General features: G+C 42.1%; 1 protein-coding gene across 5 annotated transcripts in view; it reads left to right on the forward strand.

Annotated features, from left to right (window-relative positions):
* Positions 1–25,126, forward strand: part of LOC109630055 (protein turtle homolog B-like) — a 62,589-nt gene that overhangs the window by 31,409 nt on the left and 6,054 nt on the right. The window contains exons 6-21 of one of the 5 annotated variants that reach the window (XR_011244527.1): positions 1,670–1,811; positions 3,779–3,924; positions 5,252–5,394; positions 6,048–6,188; positions 6,279–6,398; positions 6,492–6,642; positions 8,776–8,899; positions 10,515–10,690; positions 12,304–12,530; positions 12,684–12,768; positions 12,874–13,035; positions 13,318–13,363; positions 14,138–14,224; positions 20,013–21,638; positions 23,181–23,226; positions 24,049–24,283. Coding sequence is in view for 4 of the 5 variants with exons in the window: in XM_069534314.1 (XP_069390415.1) it covers positions 1,670–1,811; positions 3,779–3,924; positions 5,252–5,394; positions 6,048–6,188; positions 6,279–6,398; positions 6,492–6,642; positions 8,776–8,899; positions 10,515–10,690; positions 12,304–12,530; positions 12,684–12,768; positions 12,874–13,035; positions 13,318–13,363; positions 14,138–14,224; positions 20,013–21,638; positions 23,181–23,226 (3,422 nt within the window). In the remaining variant the exon portion in view is untranslated. Of the gene's footprint in view, positions 1–1,669; positions 1,812–3,778; positions 3,925–5,251; positions 5,395–6,047; positions 6,189–6,278; positions 6,399–6,491; positions 6,643–8,775; positions 8,900–10,514; positions 10,691–12,303; positions 12,531–12,683; positions 12,769–12,873; positions 13,036–13,317; positions 13,364–14,137; positions 14,225–20,012; positions 21,639–23,180; positions 23,227–24,048; positions 24,934–25,126 lie in introns of those variants that run through there. The other 4 variants (XM_069534314.1, XM_069534313.1, XM_069534311.1 and 1 more) reach the window with 4 other exon arrangements.

Consider the following 25,126-nt stretch of genomic DNA (forward strand, 5'->3'; position numbering starts at 1 on the left):
CTGTCTGTGAGCACGTCACTGTCTCTCTCCGGTCCATTAGGCTCTCTGCTAGACACAGATCAGATAGATGGTTGCGATACCAGCCCTCTGCTCTTTCAGTCTCCTGGTACAGCAGGACAACAGTGAGTATTTAACAAGCTACGCAGCGCCTTGCTTCTACGGCAGAGATGGAGTATTTTAATCCTTGACTTCTGGAAACAGAGCAAAGGAATGACTCTTCTCTTTGGTCCCACTGGAGTGAATGTATGTGCACACACGCTGCAGACATGCATTAAGACATCATTGAGAAAGTACAGAGTGTAACCAGTGGTGCATGTGATGAAAGTGCAGATGAAAGTGCCTCCATCATATATAAAAACAGGATTATGCTCCTTGTCTGTTCTGCTACGACACAGAGGAAAACCTCACATTAACAATTTAAAAAAACTATTTTCATAAAAATATCTTTCTAGAATTATTATTGATAGGAGGTTTGGGTGATTGGGTGTAGTATTTGGGCAGAAAAAAACTATGCAATAAATAGTTTATGTAAGACAGAGAAGTTTTCTCTCACATTTTTAGCTTTAGTCAAACAATATAACTTTTTCTTTTTAAAGTTAATTCATTTTTATTGTAATATTCCATCCTCATTCTCAAAAGATCAGATTAAACCGTAACTAGACTAATACGTTTGGTGTCACAAACTGGCTTTTTAAGAAACAGGCTGATAGAACAGATAAAATATTGCATTTGACACTAACGCTGATGTTTTATCATTAGCCACTGTATTTACCTCATTAACCTCTGTCATATTAAACCAGCGTAATATCAGTATTAAATATGCTACACCACTGAGTGCACATCGTTTTAACTTTGACCTCATTAAATCTTCTGACTATTTACACTTGAGTAACGATAGAAAGGCAGAGTGTAGCAGTGAAACTAAAACGTTTATCCTGATGTTGTGTTTGGTTGGATATTGGCATGAGAAGTGCTGTGAAAAAAAAGAAGGAAGATTTGATTAGGACTCGTACCCAGAGCAATAACATGCAGATTTCTTTGGAGTCAGGAATCTCACTGCAGTGATCTGTTTTTAATTGTTATGTGAGACACCCGCACGGTGCAGTCAGCAGTCCCATCTCATGTTCTGTATAAAGCTGTGCACGCTGAGAGGAAAATAACCAGGAGGCTTGTATCTGGGCCCACTCATAAAAGACAGCTTACCTTTCATGGCTTCTGCTGTTTTATTGAGAGTTAAGAGCAAACCTAGAGAACCTCGGGGATGAGGAGGTTACAATGTGAAGCACGCATACGCTTCAACACTGACTACTGTTAAAGTAATGATATCTGCCTGCTCACTGTATTTTACATCACGCTACTGTGATAGATTGTAAATAATACATGCACACGTTCTCACTCAGTATGTCAGTTTACATTCCCCAAGTGGAAACAGTGAAGTCCTCATGGTTTAATAGAATTTAATAATAATAATGTTCATCCCTTTAAAGGTTCAGTGTGTAGAATTTAGTGGTGAATTTGCATGTTGCAGCTGAACCCCCCTCACCTCACCCTCCCCTTCCTAACATGAAAAAGAATAACATTTTAGTGTGTTTACTAAAGAGTTGAAACAGAAGACTGAGCTGTTCCATATACTCACCAAACTAAAATACACATTTCTTGTTTCTCCCAGGGCCTCCATACATCGTGTCACCACCAGAAAACGTCACTGTCAACATATCCCAGAATGCACTCTTCACCTGCCAAGCGGAGGCGTACCCTGGCAACCTGACCTACACCTGGTTTTGGGAGGAGGATAACGTCTACTTCAAGAAGTAAAGTTATGATCAAGTTCACTTCTGTGCAGTAGCTGCTACATCTATGTAGGGAAACATGTCAGTTAAGCCGGTGGGTGAGGTTAAGACTTAACGATCACTTGCTTTAAGAGACTTTTATCCCAAAGCTTTTGTTATGTGAGTTTCATTTGGTCCCTGTGCCCTTTGCTGTGCTGTATTTAGAGTGTCTGTCAGAGGGTATTTGGTGTGTGTGTGTGTGTGTGTTTGCCTCCATGTGTGTGTGCGTGCTTGTGTCCTGTCCTGCTGCGGCTCCAGGGGGTAGTAAGCGCGGGCCTGGTGGGGGTTAGTCTGTAGTGTGCCAGGCAAGTTAGTGCGCTCTGATGGCAATACCACATGACTCAGGCCTTGTGTCATGATTTGCCTCTCATGCAGTGATGATCTGAAGCGTAGCCAGGATCTCTGCGGCGCTCCCCAGAGCAGGGCCCTGGAGCCTGAGAGGGTTTTTTACAGAGAACAAGTGACAGACAGAACAAGTGGGAGGGAGGAACAAGTCAATGGGATTTTGACTGGCAGTTAAAGCAAGTGTCTGTGGGGCTCACACACAGGAAGTACCCAGTCTAATTGTTGAACAGCTTTCACTGTGTCAGACTTGATCTATTTGCAGGATAGGTTAGTTATACATCAGAGAATCCCATAACGTTTTATTTGTACCACTTTCTAAGGTATTCTTTTATATAGGTATATTATATAAAGGTATATTATATAAAGGTATATTATATAAATATACCTTTATATAATATACCTATATAAAAGAATATAGATTGATTGGATCGATGCTGAGGATACAGGACTGTGCAATTCATCAGACAGAATTCAATTGTTCAATTATTCCAATAGTGGAAAAGACCAGACTGTGTGATTTTAACCTTCAAGTATATAAATTTGCATGTGCATATACAAGCAGAACACAATATTAAAGCAAGTAGGATAATCAAAGTTCATTTAAAATAGAAAATATAAAAAAAAATACTAATGTATTAATAGACATAATAAATGCAGATTAAATAATATATAATAAATGCACATTTAGGATCCGATTCTCACAGTGACATTACTGATACAACCAGACTATGACATGAAATGACACAGTTGTTTGTGCAATCTTGAGTAAAGGTGAAACACAGCAGTGCGCACATGTGCTGACCAAAAAGGTGGAAGAGGAAATCAGTTTTTGCAACTCAAGAAAAAAAGAAACCCTCGGAGAGCTACATTTTCAAATCAACACTATGCGCAGATGGATGACATGAGCTGTTTGCGTTCCTCTGCTCTCTTGTTTTATTCTATTTGCATCGTAGTGGTATAATTCACCACAAATTCATCACACATTCTGATGTGCATCAAACTGACACTGCACAGTCTCCCACAGATGTTATTAGATCTGTCTTGCACAGTGTGAAATGAAATAAACTTGCACTATGGTTGCTGTTGCAGAGTCTAAAGGCTTCTGTAGGGGTAAAAAAAATAATCTTACTTAGAGTAAACTGGAAGAGTAACCTTTAACCTCTCAGTTCATCCCATGATTCAATAGTAATAATAACATGACCTGTTTTTTATTTTTGTGGATTAAATGTTGAATTGTTTTTGGTTAGTTTGTTGAATTATGTGCAGACAACGAGAGCAGCTCCATCACAAATGGAAACAAACTGACTGTGTGCTGCATCATTAGCGTGTTTAATTTTAAATGGTATCGAGGGGAAGAACATGAAGGCAGTACCATTTGGCGACCATGACAGTTGGCAGATTGATTTGAATCTCTCTCGCTCTGTACTCTGTGTTCTGTGGCTCTCTCTCAGAGCTGCCTGCTCTTTGACTCTCTGCTGCTCTCTTATGGTACATTGATGTAATTCAGAAAACAAAACGATGGGTGCTCTGTCCTGTTGGTGTGTTTCAGCAACATGGTGTGACAAAAAAAATAATAAAAATAAATCTGTGTCTGTATCTTGCAGCGATCTGAAGCTCCGAGTGCGCATTCTCATCGACGGCACCCTGATCATCTTCCGGGTTAAGCCGGAGGATGCTGGGAAATACACTTGCAGTCCGAGCAACAGCCTCGGCATCTCGCCCTCAGCATCGGCCTACCTGACTGTTCAGTGTAAGTGTTACCGTGGCAACAAAGTGGCGGGGGAGGGGCGGGCGCTGGCTGTGTGAGGAGAAGGGAACAGCAGCAGCAGTATGGAGGCTGCTCATGGCGGAGGCTGCTCTAGTGTTCGGCAGCGCTGCTCTGCCACCGTAATGCAAAGTAACCTTCTTCTATTTCAAGGTCAGATGGTTTCAGAGAGGGAGCAGAGACCCCCCCCCACCATCACTCTGACTCAGCCTCTTTGACCGTTGTCTCAAAGGGATTCAATGATTGAATTATTATCTGCTCCGACTCCAGCCTCATTCCTGTGCACAAAGATGGAGACAGACTCGTGCTCGGGCTCCATTTTTCCTCGTCTCTTTTCAATCCGGCCCCCTCTAAATCGAACTGTGACCTTCCTCTTCATCAGCTGAGACTGATGAGAGCTCTCCTGGCCATCTGACGGTTTCAGCCGTGTCGTTCATGTTGAGCTAATTTGTTCCCAACTTAAAGCTGGTCATTGATTACTGTGCTACAGTATGAGGAGGAGGAGGAGGGAGGGAGGAAGGGAGGGAGAGCTGGAGGAGTCACAGCACTGCAGGGACTGATTTCATCAGATACAGCAGAACATCACGAAATCAGGGTCCTGGATGCTTCATGCAAAACTTACCCTGAGCCTGAATTTGTCAAGCATCTGAAAATCAATCCCAGGAATCCTGCTTGAGTTAACTAGAATCAACCACACTCCTACTTTACGGGTACTTGAGAGTCATTTTATCAAAGGTCCAACTTGTACTTACAGAAACGAACAGGACGTCGAAGGATTCCCAGAATGTCATAATGATTCTGAGTGTAATGTCTTAAAGAAGTAATTGTTCTCAGCAGGAGTCTGAGACAATTACCAGGGTTGGTTAATTGAACAGATAATTATTGGTTACTTTTTTTCATAAAATACACTTTTCCATCAAAAACAGACTCAGTCACTCATGGTTTCTAATGTTGAATCTGAAATGTATGGTTTTCTCACAGTTTTATGAGTTTATACATCAATAACATTTTTGCAAAGGTTCTATTTTGCAGCACATCATAATGTAATATTTATCTATTATTTGAAATAAAATATAAACCCTCATATCAAATTTTGGAAAAAGTGGAAGCATGAGAGATTCAAAAGATCAAAAATAAGTCTCTCTGAGAAGTTTAAAAAGATATTTAATGTTCTGAGAACTAGCTCTTTTCATCAAACATTACACCACATGTTTATTTTCTTTACACATTAGATTATATCAAACATTTGGCTCAGACATTGTTGATTATGTTTCCAACGTCTCTAACATCATAATGTCTCTTTTATGTTCAGACCCTGCCCGAGTGATCAACATGCCTCCGGTCATCTACGTTCCACGGAAACTGCCAGGCATCATCCGCTGCCCGGTGGACGCCAACCCACCTGTAACATCAGTGAAGTGGGAGAAGGACGGCTATCCTCTTCGAGTGGAGAAGGTCTGTCTGCCTCAGGACCTTTAACCTCCTTCATCCATCATTCTCCAGTCTATATTTGTTATGTTTCATTTAGCTTTTCCACTGCCCTGCATGTCTCAGTGTAAATCCAGTGCAACCTCATAGTGTTGAGAGTGTTGTAGATTTGATCACCTATAATTTATTATAACAACATTAAAATTAGATTTCCTTTTTAAATATGGTCAGTATGATTTACTTTACTTGAGATTGTTTTTAGCAAAATAAGATCACATGTAGAGATTCTCCTGCTTTAAGTTTATAAACTCTCAACAAGTTTAGCTCAGACTTATTTACAACAAATAACATATTTTTTTATCATATCAATTTAAAAATTTTTTTATTATTTAAAGTTGTAAAAGATCTGTTTCATTAATTAAGAGTTGAACCTATTGAAAGATATCTCTGAGCTCAGACCTTTCTATCTGTTGCTCTATTGATCTACTCTCTCGTCTACTGCCACTGAGTATTTCACAGTGCTGTTAAAGGCAGACTCGCTTTTATTAAACACTCCTTATTGATCAGATTTAAAGGCATTTCATTTACATTTCTTGGGCAGATCAGAAACATTTAGACGAGACCCTGAGATTTCAGGACCCCTGATTTGAAGCGTTTTTAAATGACCCCTTGTCTTGTAGTACCCCGGCTGGAGCCTGATGCCAGATGGAAGTATCCGGGTGGCGGAGGCGACAGAAGACTCCCTGGGCACCTACACCTGTGTGCCTTACAACGCCCTGGGTACCATGGGCATGTCCCCCCCTGCCACTTTGGTGCTAAAGGTACATCCCTGCTCATGTCTGGTAGTGTTGGATGTTCTAGAATAGACTGATCTGCCTCCGTCTGCATGGTGTGTGTTTGTGTGTGTTCAGGATCCCCCTTACTTTAATGTGAGGCCTGGGGGGGAGTACCGTCAGGAGGCTGGGAGAGAGCTAGTTATCCCCTGTGCTGCTTCTGGAGACCCTGATATACCAACCATCACCTGGAGAAAGGTGCATTACACAAACACACACATCTTATAATTTTTATTGAAGCGTTGCCCAGCACTTCTTAACCATGTTACTCTAATGTCCATGTCCATGAAGGTGGGGAAGCCGAGCAGGAGTAAGCACAACATCCTACCCAGTGGCAGCTTACAGTTTCTGTCCCTCAGCAAGGAAGACCATGGAGAATGGGAGTGTGTTGCCACCAATGTGGTTACAAGCATCACTGCCAGCACGCGTATCCTTGTCATCGGTACAAACAACCTGCACAGTGCTCTCATCCTCCTCAACCTCTACTTAAATGCACTTTCATTTAGTACAACTGTATTATTCACTTTAACATAGAGAAGTATGGGGCCCTCTGCACTCTACATATCCACTTAATATCTACACTGCAAAATCTGAAAATGTAACTGTATAAAAAAATAATAATAATTTTAGTAAAACCATTTTTCTCAGCTTCTCAGGCATTGGCCGGGTAAAATTATTTAAAATTAAAATTATTTCCGTACTTTGCTGTGTCTTGAAGAAATTCCCCTTATCCTTCAAACATATTGCCTCAGTTGATCTGATCTTTATTATCTTCAGTCAGTTATATTAAAGTGTTAATCTGTAGCTACATTTTTGTATCCACTGCCTCGACCCAAGAACATCTTCTAACTCTGATTAAGTGACGTGTTGACAAAGACATGAAGGGCAAATCATCAAGAAAGTTTCTGTGTGCTCTGGTGGCAGTTCAAGGTGCCACTTGTGCCGCTCTCTCGTGTGCAGTCCCAGTCGATCCCTGTCACATGTTTCTGCAGTCTGGAAGCGTAGACTACTCTTTCTCCTTCCTCTAATAATCCTTGATTGGCACAATCTGAGCACCATACAGGGATGGATTCAGTCCTAGTCCAAGCATCATGTCACTGTTTTGGCCGATGCTCGTGATGATCGCTCGTGCGTACCTACGGCTTATCAGCACATGCACGAGTGCGTGCAACAGGATACTGGCTGCAAATTACTCATTAAGAGCCAACTATCTCATCCATAACGAAGGATTCCTGAGTGTTCCATGCAGAACCTTTATCACCAGTTATGTAAATTATAGACTCCAGATTTTAAAACCTTAGGTATAGTGCTTCATACAACAGTAACAGCAGCCATTGTGAGTAGATAAATGCTGCACACAAAGTTTTCATTCCACCTCACTCTACTGGCTGGATTATAGAGGTGTATCGTATAATAAGCATGATTACAAAGGGAAGTTGTCAAAGATTATTCAAGATTTATTGCAAATATTTTAATTTGTCAATTCGGGTGCGTGGGATTCATGCAATAAAGGCTGCATGGTGTGAAATCCAAGGACTCCCGTATCATGGTCCACCAACATTTCTTGAGTATATATATTGTTACCAAAACAATATCATAAATGTGTATTTTTTACATTTTTAGTTGAGCTGGTTTAAAGGAATAGTTTAATACATTTGGTATACACTTTCAATTTCTTCATTCAATTTCTTGCAGAGAGTTAAACAAAAAGATGAAATACTTTTCTCATGTCTCACACATCCACCTTTAGCTGTACTTATGATGTGGTGATGTTGTTCCCAAAATCCTGAGCTATTCTTTTAAGTGATTAACCATCTACATATTTCATCAGAAATGTCACAGATTCCAGTGTCAGGATTTCTATATATAAACATGGAGCATGGTTAATAAGACCAGTGATCCCTCTCTTAATATTTAATGCACACATATGTGATAGAGTCAGTTCTGTTTCATTTATATCACTGAGAAATCGAATAATCATATTTTCTAAACTCATCCTTTAAGTCTGTTAAAGGAGTAGTTGGTGTTGAATTAGTGAACTGTGAGCATGTAAGTGAGGCCTGCCCCAGTAGCCCATTGCCTCAGAGCCTATGGCGCCATCACACTGCGGCACAGCTGTGCGACCAGCCCTCGGCTCACAGGTGTCACGGAGCAAACAGCTGTGCTCCTCAGGCCACGCTCAGGTCTCCCTCTCTCTGGCTGAGGAGAAGCTGGCTGTGGGCCACACTGCACAGCTGTTAGGTGGGTGGGATGAGCGGAGCAGGCGGCGCCGCTGCTCTTGAAGTCGACCTTACGCTGGTCACCACCTCAGCCAGTGTGACACTGTCCACTGAGAGAAACACATGATGCTACACAACCAAATACACACAGTTTGTGTTATTTTAACTTAATCAGTACGAGTCTGACTATGAATTACCAGTACTATGAATTAAATACAGTATTCATGTGAACATATCCTTAGCTTAATTACTGCAAGTGATATAATTTTATAATTGTAAGTTCTTATAATTGATAAGTAAATTAGCACTTGTGCATTTTTAGATTCATTCTTTCTCTGTCTCTATAAACCACACAGGCACCAGCCCACATGCTCCGGGAAATATCCATGTGTTGCCCTCGACAACCTCTGCTAATGTGTCCTGGGAACCAGGTTATGATGGCGGCTTCGAACAGACGTTCTCCGTGTGGTACGGTCCAGTGTGAGTGCTCTTACTTCCCTCAAATCATTGGCTGCTGTTCACAGATGTAGAAACACTGTACCTGCTGGTTATTGGCCTAGTTCTGTCTCACAGTAGGAGAATTTATTTATTTATTTATTCATCTATTTTTCTTCCGCGTTGGTGGTAAAACATGAAATTCCGTCAGATGCTCACAGCAGAATAGTTTTGACAGCTGACTGTGTTACTGTGGGGATGTGTATGCATGTGTGCAAGTAATGGAGCGTCACTGCAGTAACATCCCACTCACTATCAGATAATCAGTCACTAATTGTCAGATCAGAGCATTATTTTCAGACTTTTCCATGCTTCGCAGTAAATCATCCATCCTGGAATCACTGGATACTCATGTGTTGACTGTGAAAATGAAGAAAAACTGAATGTTCTGCCTCTTCGTTCTTATGTACAACCACATTTCACTTGAAACTACACATTTGTGTGTCAAAGCCCTGTAATTACTTTGGTAAGAGATAATTAAATCCATTTCACATTGTGGCCTAGTGGAGTGGATCACTATGGATATAAACACAACTAAATAAAATGTTGCTTGTTGCTTTCAAGGCTGCAGTGATAACTGACTGAAGGCCATAATTGTAATGTAGTAAAAAGATGGTTTGCATTGAAATAAGTCTCTGTTATCCTGTCAGTGTCAGTGTCAGTCTTCAGCTGTGTTTTCAATAAATGCTCTGGAGTCAGGAACTGGCTTGATATTTACTTCTTTTACAGTTTAAATCAAAGTTTTTACTCATTTAAATCTCTGCAAGACTCTAAAGTCAGAGGACGAGAAAAGAGTAGTTGATGAAAAAGGTTAAAGAGATAGTTGCACATCTGATTGTTGCAATGTTTCAAGGTAAGTAAATTACTCTGAATGTTGCAGTAACATTATGGTGATTGGCAGTACTGACAGTGCCACATTTTAAGAATTCCATGTAGAAATGTTGTATTTTAATACAAAGTAAATATTTTCCTAAGATGTTTCCTGGGAAGAACTGTATGATTTGCTTCCAACATGGAACATAGAGAGTGATCAGTTGGTCTAGTTATTAACAGCTCAGCATTGAGGCTTTTATTAATTTGACAGCTGTGAGTTATACACATTAAATGCAAAATGTGTCAAGAAATTAAAATATAATAGGGCATAAATGATAAATAATGTTCCCAATAATGATAAATTAATAATAATAAATTAATGAGTAATTACTATTCATTTGGATTTAGTTACTTGAACTAATAAAAACTACCAAAATAACATTAATTAGTCTAACATAACTCTCTCTATCATTGATTAGAACTAATCTACATGATTCTGTCCAGGAAACCTTTAAGATTTTCTCTCCATTCCCCTGATAACCAACTGAGGAGGCCTTCCTTAGAAAATTCCCCCAGTAATTAAACACTACACAAACAGCCCATCTTTAGAAAATGATGAGTAAAGTCTCCAGCACATTACCTGGAACAAAGGGGAGTAAGACCATGATGTAAGATGATTGTGCGACTTATTTTACAGTCAGAACATTAGTCACCATGATGCAGTTTTACCTTTTTATCACACTTTATATAATTGTTTTCTGTTTTTCTGTATCATTTCTGTTCTCAGGTCAAAGAGAGTAGACTTTGGTCCTCATGACTGGCATTCAATGCCAGTTTCTGGTGCTCAGACCTGGTTGGTGGTGCCAGGGCTGGAGCCTGGGACGGAATACCAGTTCAGTGTGTTGGCACAAAACAAACTGGGCACAGGCCCATTCAGCGAAGTTGTGACAGTCAACACTGCAGGTGGGTGCCGTTAGTCAAAGGTTTTTCAATCCACGTTTGGCTCTTGTTGAATTCAGATCCAACCCAGCGAGCCGCACACATACTATTTTTTCATCTGATGCAGTGTTGAAGACACTGCCCTCTAGTGAATTTTACACTTGTGTGTATATAAGGATTTAATTTCTACTTGGGATGGGCCAGGTGCAAAAATCCTAATCTTGTCCCACTCTTATTTCACTAAACTCTATTTAAACACTTTAAATACTAAACAGAGCAGTAGTCAACAAGCACCTTCTGAGTTTCACCTCTCAGGCTACACACAGTGTGTTTAACCTTGTTTGAGGTTGCCACTGGATGGAGAGGAAAAACCACATCCACCGGTTCATCAGCTCCACATAATTAGGAAAATAATAACACAAATTCTTCATATCCACACCCAAAATAGGGTTAATACATTTTAAATTAAATTAATAAAACGTCAATCAAAACAATTATCTCTTTTCTTAAAAATGAAACAGGATTTTAAGTAGAATCAGGCCATGAACAATACAGCAGAGGTTCACAAATGTATTTTTCATATTATTACATTTCTTTGCTACTGTTACTGTGGAAAGCACAATAAACAGTTTCACTGTATTTTTACCCAAGAAATGTATATACATATATTCATAATCAGTGTTGTATGCACACAAATCCAGGCCTTTCAGCCTCTCAAAGAAAAACCTGTGATATGTGTCTGAGATCACAGGAAAATATTCAAAAAGGAATTAAAATTGGTTGAATGCTCTGTGTTCACTAAAACTGTATGCATGTTCATGTACTGAGCAAAACAGCAGATAATTGTCTCTGCAAACATGTCAAATTGTACAATACCAGAGTTATTTATTAATGTTATTAGTTTCCCCTGCTTTTCACAAGACAACATGTTTGCTGTGAGAAAACATTGAAAAATAAGTTGTTATTCAACTCAGCTGAATTTAGCAGATGTTAGGAAAGCTATTTTTAGATCTGAAGTGTATTTTCAATATAAAAAGAAAAGATTTACATCTTTTAGATTCTTGTGTGTTTTAATCCACCTCATGCCTCAAGGGCATGCTGCCAATTCAGCCTTTGTTTGCCCGCTGCGTGAACAGAAAGTGAATTAAAGGTGCGTGGTATTTAAAATCAATGTCTCAGCAGAACGAACGGCACAAAGAGAGGAAAGTGCATGGCTGGATTTTCTAACATAGTAGTGGAAAGAACAACGACGTGAAGGGTCTTAATGAAGGAATATTTATTAATGTTGGTTCAAAAAACAAACAGACAAGTTCAGTCATGGTCCAGTTTTATCATGTTTCACTTATTTATTTACCAAGAAAAACCTTCGCATAATAGTTAGTGTTCAAGCACTGATAAACAGCACATAAACATTTAGTAGATAGTTCATAACATACTATGTTTTAACTGTACTACTACTGACTGGTGACTCCTTCCTTTTTTACCCTCTGCAGGTTGATACATTACAATTTTAGAACAAATGTCCTGACAACTATTAGATGGATTTCCATGGTGCCCAGTCAAATATTTCAAAATGTCCTTGATGGATTAATACATTTGGTGCAGATATTTCATGATGTCCCATCTCTGGTCCACAGGCTCCCCTCTGGGTACCCCAGAACCACTGGTGCTTCTTACTCCACCACGGTGCCTCACAGCTAACCGCACGCAGCACGGTGTCCTCCTCACGTGGCTCCCTCCAGCCAACCACTCCTCACCCATCGACCGATACATCATGGAGTTCCGCCTCGGAGAGAGGTGGGAGGTTCTGGACGACCTGATCGCTTCAACTGAGACCGAGCTCATAGCCAGGGACCTCGTCCAGGTCAGTTACGGGCAAACACATTCTGATATGTGTCTGTGAGAGATTTTCTGGTTTATTGCTTTTTATTTCACCTTCAATTTACATGGCACAAATCTGTGTATGAGAGGGACAAAAGAACAGAGTGTGTGGTGCCTCTCTCTCTCTCTCTGTCAGGAGTCCTGGTATGAGTTTCGAGTGATGGCTGTCATGGACGACCTGATTAGTGAGAGCAGTAATGTTGTAGGCGTATCAAGCACGGGTCAGTGCCTTCACAGAAATGTTTTACAATCTATACATAGAAATGAGAATTTATTTTTTAATTGTTACCTCTTTTTAATTGTTACCTCTTCGTCTGCCCCGTCAGATCCCTTCCCTCCTGCGGAGTTGCCTGATGAGGGGCTGGCGCGCCCTGTGGTGGCGGGTGTCGTGGCAACTATTTGTTTTCTGGCCGCGGCAGTACTGTTCAGTACTCTAGCAGCTTGCTTTGTCAATAAGCAACACCGCCGCAAACTCAAGCGCAAACCAGGTCGGTCTCCATCTCCACTTAATTCACATGCAGTACATATAATACATCTCACATGAATGGATTACTGAACTGAATGGACATAAAACAACTGCAAAGAGACAAATAAAGACAAAACGAGATGCAAAACAAGCACAAAGTAACAGAAAACAACTCCTAACGATGAGGCCTGTTACATGTTTGTGCCCAGAGGCCCATTGTGTCATGATCCATCCATGTGTCTGACTTGTACTGGTGGTGTTCAACAGAAGAAAAGCTACATTTGTAATATTTTTGTCCTCTCAGATCCTCCCTTGTCGGTGACACACTTCAGGAAAAGCATTGAGTCACCGTAAGTAAAGCCAACGACGGAGCCACTGCACTCGACCAGATGTGGCCGCTGCTGTGCATCTTCTTTTGCACCTTTTTAGAAAATTTCCTAGAATTTACACAACCTGTTTCAAGTCTTTTTCTTGAAGCTGCTTGATACACACATTTTGCATCCCCTGTGCTTTTAGACCATAAGGAATATGTTTATGCTGATTGAATAGAAATGGAGAAGGGGACGAAGCAGCCCAGGGTTTATTGTGCATATTGATTATAATGGAAGCTTGAGTTTTTTTCAGAGGGTGTGGAAGAACATGTACAGTAGCAGCCTCTAGTGGATCATGGGCAGATTAGGAAGAGTTCAAAGCAGCCAAGTCAGCATTTTAAATGCATTACCCAGAGTGCCCAAGCTGCAGTGTGTATATATTGATTTTTGATCCATCTGTATTCTTTAACCTCAAACGCTCTCTGCTTTCTGCATGATTCTCAGTGTTTAATAATGCTGCACATTTAATCTATAGTATCTGCTACATGTTTGTACTCATCTGTCCGTGTGTAAAACCTGTGTACATGTATGACTGCATTTCAATCTCAGAAGTACTTCATTTGTGACAATAATCTGTGTAAATCCCATTCCAGTGTAAATGTTTGTTTGCCTGAGACTTTAGAGGAGATCATTAGTTTTAGATACTTTTGTCTATTTTTATTAAATGGTCCAGGCAGGTCACGGTGTTCTCACTTCCTGCAAGTGACTTAGATAAAGATGAACCAGGCCCATGTCGTTTGTCTCCCATCGCAGGCCTCCTCTCACCCCCTTGCCAGGGGTAGAGCCCTGCTGGGACGAGCCAGCCAGGAGCAGTTTCTTGCCCCCGCCCGCCAGCCCCCTGTGAGTGCCTGCCTGCACCAAAATACAGAGTGTGCTGCACTGCACTGGCTTGGCTGCATGGTTAATGCATTGCATAGAAATGATCAACTCACTGATTATTTCCTATAGTGAAGTCTACCGCTGGTCTTTATGCATGCACAGACGTTCACGCACCATACAGGGAATAAACTGCATTAGCTCAGTTGCATGTACAGTACAATACTGTGCATATGCACTCTTTACAATGTCTGTCTACGTGATTTATTCAGTGAACCATTAAATGTCCACTGTGCTGCTCCTGGTGTGGGCAAATGAGGCCTGGTTAGATGTCATCTGCTTTCCTCACATCGCCATTTGGTGCAGCATATGGTAATTGGTCTCATGTCTGCTCAAGAAGATGTAGACTCAATGGATAAGTGATGCGGTTGTCATGGTTGCGTCATTGGTTCCCCTCTTGTTGAAAATTCTGCATTCATTATATCTACATTCATTCTTAACAAACGTGTATACTCATACTATATTTCATTCATTTAATTAACTACATTCATTCTTTACAAACTTATGTACTCATACAGTATGACTGCGCTGGGAAGGCCTCAGAAAACTAAAGGGAACAGCCTAACTTGGACAAAATCCAGGGAGAAGGGTAGGCTGCTAGCATTAAAGAAGGCCGCAAGGCCGTCCAATGAGCAGCAGCCAAGTTAGACCGACACAGGTGACTAGGTAATGAGGCTCATGGGTCGGAGTCATAAGCTGGAGCCAAGTAAGACTGACCCGTGTGCTTACATAATGAGGCGAGCCCAGCAAGTTGCTTTGTGGTGAATCTATGGATAGCACCAGATTGACAAGAGATGGATGATGGTGTTTGAAGTTGTATCGATAGTAGTGTCAGAGTTGTATGATTTAGTACATCATTAAAAAAATATTGATCTAAAGCCAAAAATCTGCAAAGGAAGTGCGACACGGTTAGATTTGGACGAATCAGAAACGTTAAAACAAGGAAGGAGTTGGGAAAAGACACTTATTGATCGATACGATGAACATATATACCAAGGTCTGAAACTTGTATTTTCAGTTAGGTTCTGGAGCCTGCTCGGGTTTATTGCTTGTGAAAGAATAAACTTTACTGCGTTGAACTTTGATCATCTCCAGTGAATTATTTTGACCGACGAGTGAAGACTCCAATACAGATAAGAGACGAATGTTGAATAAGAAGTCTGGACTTATTATCTGGCCCAGTACTGGACTTTTTATTGACCAACATTTAATGGCCAGCCAGCCAGAAGAAAGAGGTGGTCCAGCCCAGAGAGGAGGGGGAAGAGGTTTCCCCCCACCGCAATACAGACGTCTCAATCACACCTCCAACCTCAACCTGAGGATGCACTAAGTTGGGGATGTTATCAACCAGGCCACTATCGCAGAGACTGCCCAGCCAAACCTTGGACGGGCCCAGCAGCAGACTGGCAGTAGAGGGACCCAGAGAAGTCAGAGGGGGAATTAATGGCACCTGTAGTCTTAATCCAATCACAAGATGAGCCCACCATCGCCGTGAAATTCAGAATCAAGAACATCAATTTATGATAGACACAGGGGCCACTTACTCATGAATTGGAAAATCCAGCTCACAACTCCCCCTCTCCACATCAGCTGTCAAGACAATGGGCTTCTCTGGGAAAGTTCAAGTGGTACACCTAACACAGCCGGTCCCAATGGTTATTGTGGGCAAAACGGATGTTGCACCACTGCTATACTCAAATGACACACCAATCAATCTCCTGGGAAGAGACATTTTGTTTCCCCTTAAGGCCAATATTATGTGTACACGAAAAGGCCTTTATGTAGACTTCCCTGAAGATGTAAATGCAACAATGATGCCATTACAGACATCCCGAAAGATTAGAGATCAAAATAAGCCCTTGGTGTATTGGATCCGTTTGATGTCAAAAGCAGAATTGTTACAGGAGTGGGAAACATGGAAACCATGGGTGCGGATTCAAATGAGTGATGCAGTCGAACCAAGTCTGCCCCCACATTGCACTCTTATATACAGTATGATAACCAGCAAAAACAAAAAGACTATGAAGAGTTCTTGGATGAAGTAAACAGCAAGAAACCATATCACTTGATCACCCAGAACATATACCTGGGACCACAAGGAGTGGCTGCAGCCATAGTACCCCCCACAAAGTTGCAGGACTGGTTCCAAGCCCCAGGCTCCACACCTATCACACCATATCACGTTGATTGTTGCAAAAGGTCCATTGGTTAGGAATGCATTACAATGAAAATGGACCCCCACCCACAACAACTGTATCTTTGTTTCCTCAGACAGACAGTACATTAAAATATCATTTAGAACATATGATGAGAGTACAGCCGAGAAAGTCTTATTAGATGAAAGAATACCCACACACATGCCTTTAACATCAGAACATCACTATCGAATCCAAGACCAGAAAGTCTATGGTCAAATGACAAACAAAACAGATGTAGGACTAGTTTCATCAGCATAGCCTACATGTATCAAGCTTAAAGTGGGAACTAGGCTACCATATAGGAAACAATATCCCTCATAAAAGCATGCTACTGAAGGAATCAGACCAACAGTTGATGGTCTGATGAAAGTCAGTGTATTAGTAAAAACTAAAAGCCAATGTAATACACCAATCTGCTCTATAAAGAAACCACACTCCAATGATTATCGAATGGTACATGATCTGAGGGCAATCAACGCCATTGTAGATGCTGAGACACCTACCGTCCCAGATCCTCACACTTTGCTCTCAAACATCCCACCTAATGCACATTGGTATACAGTGATTGATCTGTGTTCAGCATTTTTTAGTGTCATAGCATCTGTTTGCTTTTACTTATCAGGGACAGCGATACATATACACTCCTTTGGCACAAGGTTATGTAGATAGCCCCTCAATATTTAACAGGGTGCTGGCTCAAAACCAAACACATAGATGTCCCAAGCACTCTGATTCAATATGTGGATGATTTGTTAATCTGCAGTCCCTCTACACAGCAATGTGAGAAAGACATACTGATGATTTTGACGGCACTTGCGAAGGGGGGGTCATAAAGTTAGCAAAGACAAACTACAATTCTGTCAAACAGACGTTGAGTATCTCGGAAGGCGATTATGTGCGGGTAAAAGGTAAATCGCAGCTTCACAAATAGAGGCTATCACTAAAGCTCCAAAACCACAAACTGTTGGACAGAACCTTTCGTTTCTGGTAATGGCAGGATATAGATATGAATTTGTTATTATGCATTTAAAGCTGCACCATTACGAGCCCTTATACGGGCAGCAGGACAAACTAATAACTCTGCTAAATTACAGTGGACGGAGAAAGCAGAGGGAGCTTTCCAAGCACTAAAAGGAGACTTGTAATCTGTCCCAGCACTTGGAAACTCAGATTATTCTAAACCATTTCACTTGTATCTTGCAGAAAGGTTGGGTTATGCAAATGCGGTGTTGATGCAGGAGATGCCAACAGGTAAACAACCACTAGCCTATTATAGCACAAAATTAGACAATATCGAATCAGGACTGCCAACTTGCTATCAGGGTCTAGCTGCAGCTGTTTTTGCTTTTCAGAAAGCGTCCTCAGTAACTATGGGACACTCAGTGATCCTGTACACTTCTCACTAATTACATGCCTTACTCACTAGTCCACGGTTCATTCTAACCCAGGCTACAAAAACAGGCTATGAAGTTATCTTGTCAGTACCAGAACTCACCATACAACGTTGTAACACGGTAAATCCAGCAACTCATATGATATTACCTGTAGATGGTGCCCCACATGACTGTGTCCAGGAGACAGATACTTTTATGCATGCCCGTGAAGACCTGTATAATGAGCCAATTACTGCAGATCTCACACTTTTCATGGATGGTTCCTGTTTTAGGGGTGCTTCAGGAAATCACGCAGGCTATGCTGTCATGCAGTTAAATGGAGACAACACCTTTTGGGAGGTTTAGGCAGCTCAGATAGCGCAGCCTTGTTCTGCTCAATTAGCAGAAATTTCCGCATTAACAGCAGCATGTAAATTAGGGGAAGGGAGATGCCTCAATGTATATACAGACAGCCTATGCATACGGTGTGTGTCATGTACATGGTAACACCTGGAAGCAGAGAGGCTTCCTTAGAGCCAATGGCACCCCACTGACACATGGGGAAGCCATATCTAAACTACTAGAATCAATGCACCTGCCGACAGCTCTTGAATTATCAAATGCCCAGCTCATCAAAAACAGATTCCCTTGTAGCCAAAGGCAATAATCTGGCAGATGAAACTACAAAAAGAGCGGCAGGGAGCCTTAGTATGGGTCCATTATTAGTAGCTGAGGATTGTGCACCCATCATCACTCTTTCCTCTCTAATAACGGCACAGGACAGAGCAGATGTCCATGAGAAAGCATTATGGATAAAAAGGGGGGCTATCAAGATCACAACGGAGGGCCGGCAATCCTATGCCGGCCCTCATTTCAAATGGAGTATACAGCACCAACTGCCCCTCCACCACCTGGACCAAGATGGGACACCCAGCGTCCGACAATGTCAGGATATGCAGCTCCATCTCAGATGATGCAGAATACACTGCACCACCTCCACCGTCATCCTCCAAGCTGTATCATCTTCTTGCAGAAGACACAGAGACCTAACATCCACAGCCAACCACATCCGTCAGCATGCCAGCTGATGTACCCCTCACCCCCATGTCACCAAATGATTTGCAAAGAGGCGTGTTGTCCCCATGTACACCACCCTACATTGACCCTGACACTGATACTGGCTCAGACAGTAGCATCGAGGTATTCAAGAATGACACGAGCAAAATCAGAGTGATCCTGGATCCCAAGTTCATCACCTCCTTCGAGACCTTATGTCCGCCCATGGGGACAATATCCAGGGTGAAGGGTAGGTTGCTAGCATCAAAGAAGGCCGCAAGGCTGTCCCATGACCAGAAGCCAAGATAGACCGACCCGGGTGACTAGGTAATAAGGCTCATGGGCCGACCTCATAAGCTGGAGCCAAGTTAGACCGACCCCGGTGTCCACGTAGTGAGACTACAAAGTGCAAGCTCAGCAAGTTGATTTTTGGTGAATCTATGTATGGCACCGGAATGAAAAGAGATGGATGATGGTGTTTGACGTTGTATGGTGGTGTCAGAGTTGTATGATTTAGCACATCGTTAAAAAACTAGCCAGGAAGTGTGACACGGTTAGATCTGGACGAATCATCAAACGTTAAAACAAGGAAGGAGTTGGGAAAAGACACTTATCGATCGATACGATGAAAATATATACCAAGGTTTGAAACTTGTATTTTCAGTAAGGTTCTGGAGCCTGCTCGGGTTTATTGCTTGTGAAAGAATAAACTTTACTGCGTTGAACTTTGATCATCTCCAGTGAATTATTTTAACCGACAAGTGAAGACTCCAATAGAGATAAGAGATGAATGTTGAATAAGAAGTCTGGACTTATTATCTGGCCCAATGCTGGACTTTTTATTTACCAACACTCTCATTCCATCATTCCAGCTTAATTCATTAGCGGCTGTCCCATCAGGATGCTGCCGCCACCATGAACTGGTCATTATCATAACGCTGTTTATTGTGGCTTTGTTGATGGAGTGCTTTGGCTTTGTACTGTGTCATCTGTTTGGTTTTAAAATCACCATTGATTGACAGCATAAAGATTATTTTGTTTTAAAATATTAGCTTTTTTCTTTCAAGTTTCTTTTTGTGCATGCTAAATCAAGCCAGTGTCTTGTCTCTGCATTTTTTAAATTAGGTTATCATCGGGGAAGATAAGTCCAGAGAGCTCTCCTCCTTCTCGGCCGCGCTCTCTTTCTTCTGAAGGTTCTCACGGTCCAGGCCTGTACGTCAGGAGGCTGCCCAGTCCTCAGAGAGAAAAAGACAAGGAGCTCTCCTTCTACAAGAAAACCAAGCGTGCCATAGCCAGCAAGAAATACAGTGTGTCCAAGTATGAAGCAGAGGTCACCACGCCTATTGAGCTGATAAGCCGCGGCCCCGATGGCCGCTTCATCATGGACACCAGCCCACCACCGCGCCGCATCCAGGGCTTCCCCTTTGCAGAGGAGTCTGACATGTACCCTGAGTTCCGGCAGTCTGATGAAGAGAATGATTTTGACCCTGGGCCTCTGCCGCCCATCATGCCCACGCTGCGGCCCCAGCTCTCCCCAACGTCCTCCAGCCTGGAGTCAACGCAGCCCCCCAACTACAGCCCCCGCCTACACAGGGCCATGGAAGGTATGAGCTTTGCAGAGGGCAGTGCACTTCACGCCTCAGGGCAGGCCCCTACCTCCCGCTACAGGGGCTTTCCCCAGGGCCCATTCTATGGGTATCTAGGCAGCCGCGGTGAATCAGGGATTCCACCACCATTCTACATGCCTGACATCAGCCCGCGTAGCTCTGCTCTGTCCTCCCCCCCAGGCACCGCAGACGGGCCCTTTGGTTACCCCTCTATCCCTGAGGAGAGTGGAGAGATGGAGCACCATCAGTACACTGCCTCTGGCCGTTCTCTGTCTCACACACACAGCCCTCCTCCTCGCTCGCCTGATAGCTGGCATCCTCATGAGCTACCCTTTTTGGGTCTAGAGGGTCCACGCTTCATATACCCACCTCACCATCCCTTACATCACCCCCAGGACCTCCCTGACCCACCCCCATACCCTCCTCACTCTCTCCCCCCCAGTCGACTGCACCTCTCATCACTACAGGATCCAACAAGTCCTGGACTCCTGCAGCTGGAGGTTCCTGTGGCTCCCCAAGGCAGAGACAGGCCCTTGGGGCCTCCGGTTAGGCGTTTAGCTATGCAACAGGCCCAAAGTCTCGGCCAGCTCAGACACACGGCCCACGGTGTGGGTGTACCAGTGTTGCCTTACCCTGACCCGGCAGCCCGTGCAGGGAGCCCAAGCACAGCCCCCAGTAGTAGTCCTCAGTCCTGGCTCAGCCCGAGGGCGGGGCGCCGGGCAGACCCCAGCCTACCCCCACTAGTACTCCAGCCCTCTCGCCTCTCTCCACTCTCCCAAAGCCCCCTTAGCACCCAGCCAGGTTCTCCCGATATTCTAGTACGACCCCCTCCGCGCCCCAGCATCCTCCGCACCTCTCGGTCTCTGGAGATGCCTGAGATCACCCTGCAGCCCTCGGCCACTGTCAGTTTCTCCCGGAGGTCCTCCCTGTCCGCCTCTCCCACTCAGAGCCAGGGCACCACGCAACCCAGCCCCAGTTACCACGCCCACATGTCGTATGCCTCCACTGCAGCCAGTTACCCCTCCCAGTCCCCCTCTCCCCCACTGGAGGGCAGGGATGTTTTCGGGCAGAGGCCGTCCCAGAGAAGGAGAGAGGAGGAGATGCTACCCTCAGAGCCCTCCCAGCTCCAGATATCAGCCTCAGGGTAGGTGATTTATTCCAGTAGAGAATAGTTACATATTTATTTAAAGACGAGACTTGTCTCGTCGTCTGCTCTATACCAAATTTCCTACATAATAATCCACAGTTTTACTTTGATGATTTCATTGAGGCATAATCACGATGCATATTGTACATAAATATGCAGAAGGCATGGAATTGCATTTAGCACAGACTGTGTCCCTCCTTAAAAATGACAGTTCTCTAAACTTTAATCATGTGGAAGCTATTTGATCTTAAGATCATGTATTTTTTTACCTTTATTATTTAATAGCTCATATTCAATCTATTGATCACAATAATGAAAAATGAAGTGAATTTAAAAAAAGTAATTAAAGGAGGGAGATTAAGACACCCTCAAGTTTACTGTTTTTGAAACTGACATTTGTTCTTGCCTTTTGTTATTTTGACCATTGAAACCAACAACTTAAAGTACCTTCCACAACTTCACATGAATTAAACCTGATTTGATCAATTATCATCAGCAAGTGAGGCACAAGAAAAATTTAATTCATGTTCAACTTTCATAATTTACTGTATATTTATGTTTACATTTTTATGTTTATACTATTTCTAAAATGGTGCCAGTCTCTAATAAGTTACACTTTATGAAGTATTTGTAACATAAGTATATTATTCCAGTGATAATACATTGACAAAACGAACTTTTCAGTTATTATTCACATTTGCTCAGTGGATTTATAACAAAAGCTTTTATTACTGACTTATGAGATAAAAACTTTACACATAATAAAATTACTTATTATGATGTGTGCACATTTATAACTGGAGGACTGATAATATGCTAAATGAATGGCTGTAATTCTAAATAAAAATAAGTTATAATAAAATAAAAAACAGATATTCTGCAGAGGTTTTACAGGATCTTTGAGTACAGACGATACACCAGAGGGGTTTTCCTGATAAATTAAATAGCAATAAAATAAATGTAGTGTCATCCTGGTAGAGGACAAAAGCCAGCCACTACTTGGCAACCCAATATAATTAAATGGTTTTTAATGGTTTTAACTGTCCTTTAAAGTCAAAGTAAATAATTTATCAAACATTAAATTAACAACTTAATTTGCTATCAAACAGATGAGTTACAACTTATAACCTCCTAATAAAAGGTGTCCTATTTGAGAGTGGTAACCATAAGGATAAAGACTGAGAATATGTAATTCATGAGGGAATAATAAATATCGCGAGAAGACATTTTTTCTAGTTAACATTTAGGTAGATCATAGTTCATTTGCAGAAATGTAGAGATAACACAGGAAAGCTTATATAAAAACACAGTGGAGACATATCTACTTTAATGCCCTTTAGCATTCTTATACTGCACCCACTCCTGCGCCCCCTCACACCCACCTCACCACCCTTAGAAGCTACAGTGAGACAGTAGCTAAAGCCACGAGGCAGAGACTCGTTCCTGCACCATCACTGGCCTGTAATGGAAAGTAGCTTTTAGGGCTGCTGCTTTATAGAGGGTAAGGGTCTTACCTGATTTGTTTTTGATTGATCTCAGCTATCTGGGCAGCGTTGTTGTGACCCGGTCCCCTACGCCGCAATAGGTAAGGGTCGGACCCATGTCTGAGAGGGGAGGGGTCAGCAGGGGGAGGGCTCTAATCACTCTCTCCTTTAAAGGGGAATCGCTTTGGGTTGTGCCTCCGTGCTGGATTCAAGTGAAGTACAACTAATGGTAATAATAATGACATGCAGGACACATTTGTCAATACACTTCCAAGGAGCAGTAAGCCTGCCATGCTGTGGCACAGTGCGCTGCAGTAATTAGGCTTGTGAGTAAGCAGGAGGAGCCGTTTGGACAGTAGAGAAGCATTTAATTTTGTCTTCTGATTGTTTGAACACAGACATGTTTCCCTGCACCAAAAACCAAACCAAAAAAAGCCTTGAATCAATAGAGGACGCACATGAATGAAAGACTGGAGTATTCCCCTTTAAAGTTTTGTTCCATGTGCAAAATGCCATGCATGCATTCTCTAAACTTCTCTCTATGACCAAACAAATAACTATAATTCTCAAACTAAATTCTTTGTCACATTTGTTGTCTTAAGTGCTTTCGTTTTTCTGTCATGTGACTGTTTTTAATGGCCATTTCCTCTTCCTGTCATGTGACTTGTTCTTTAACGGCCATTTCCTCTTCCTGCCATCTCCTCCCGTCAGCATGGTGAAGCCTCTGTACGCAGTGTTCATGTTTATGAAAGTGTGCTGTACAGTGTTTATGTCTATGGAAATGTACTGTATATTAACACACTGGGGCCTCTGCACACAGTCCATGTGATAATGGGAGTGTTCTCTATCTGTGCAGGACTGTTTTAAGTCTCAGATTGTGTCTCGCCCTCTCTGCTAATGCCTCTCAATCTCTCTCTCCGCAGTGACAAGTGATGGACAGCGTCTCTAAAGTTTTGTGTTCCTTTTGAAACATGTGTGGCACAACAACTTGGCTTAATGAAACATTAAGTCACGTTTTGAAGCTGTTTGTGTTCAGTTGTTTGAAAAGCAAAGAGCCTCATGAAACTCATCAAAACATAAATGTTGAGTTTCTGAGGTTTTTATTTAACTTTATTTACATATTTCTATACGAGACGGACAACAGAGCCAGAGTATTGGGTACGAGGTGAAACTACTGCTAAATCATATACTTCATACGATGAAAGAGACTATACTTAATGTGTTGATTTGTTGATGATTGATTTGCTGATTGAACACTGATATTTTTCATTCAACTTATTCTAGCATGTATCACTCATGAAATGGAAATAGTTCTTCAGGTCTCATTAGCACATTGAACGGTCATAGAAATGCTCTCACACCTTTGGCAGGGGTCAGCAACCTTTGGTGGGATGAGAATTCATGTTTGTTAACACGCCTGTCGTTCATTTTCAGTTCATGCACTTGCAGAGTTGGTCGGTATTAGAAGAAGTTTGAGCTTTTTTGTTATGATAATAGGGTTACAGGCCTATTATTTGAAGAAGAGTCCTCATAAAAAAATAGAAAAAAACATTCAGTGAGGTATGCTAGTAAAATACTAGAAGGGTGAGTAAACCTCCACCAAGGCTGTTTGGCCATTTACATCCACATCATTTTCCGGACCTACACCAAATGTATCTTGTTCATGAATATTAGCACCCTACACATACATGATTTTCCTCATCAATACTTTCTGGAGGAATTCACAAATTCACAAAAATGTAAAAAATCTTGCAATGTTAAAAGAAGTAGAAACTAATTCCTGGACCTGCCCCCTTTACCAAATTCACTCCAAAAGTAAATGAGTTCTTTCCTGGCCCATATCCCACCCCTCTACCAAGTTTCAAGAAAATCGCCTCTGTAGTTTTTGCACATAGCCAGGGCCACAACAAAGTCATGGATATCAGTCCCCCTCAATATGCCTGATTTTTTTCCATCAAGATCCATGAGAGTTTGTAATTACGGAACCATAATGACAGTATG

This window comes from Paralichthys olivaceus, chromosome 11 (genome assembly GCF_024713975.1).
Source record: "Paralichthys olivaceus isolate ysfri-2021 chromosome 11, ASM2471397v2, whole genome shotgun sequence".
NCBI classification, from domain to species: Eukaryota; Metazoa; Chordata; class Actinopteri; order Pleuronectiformes; family Paralichthyidae; genus Paralichthys; species Paralichthys olivaceus.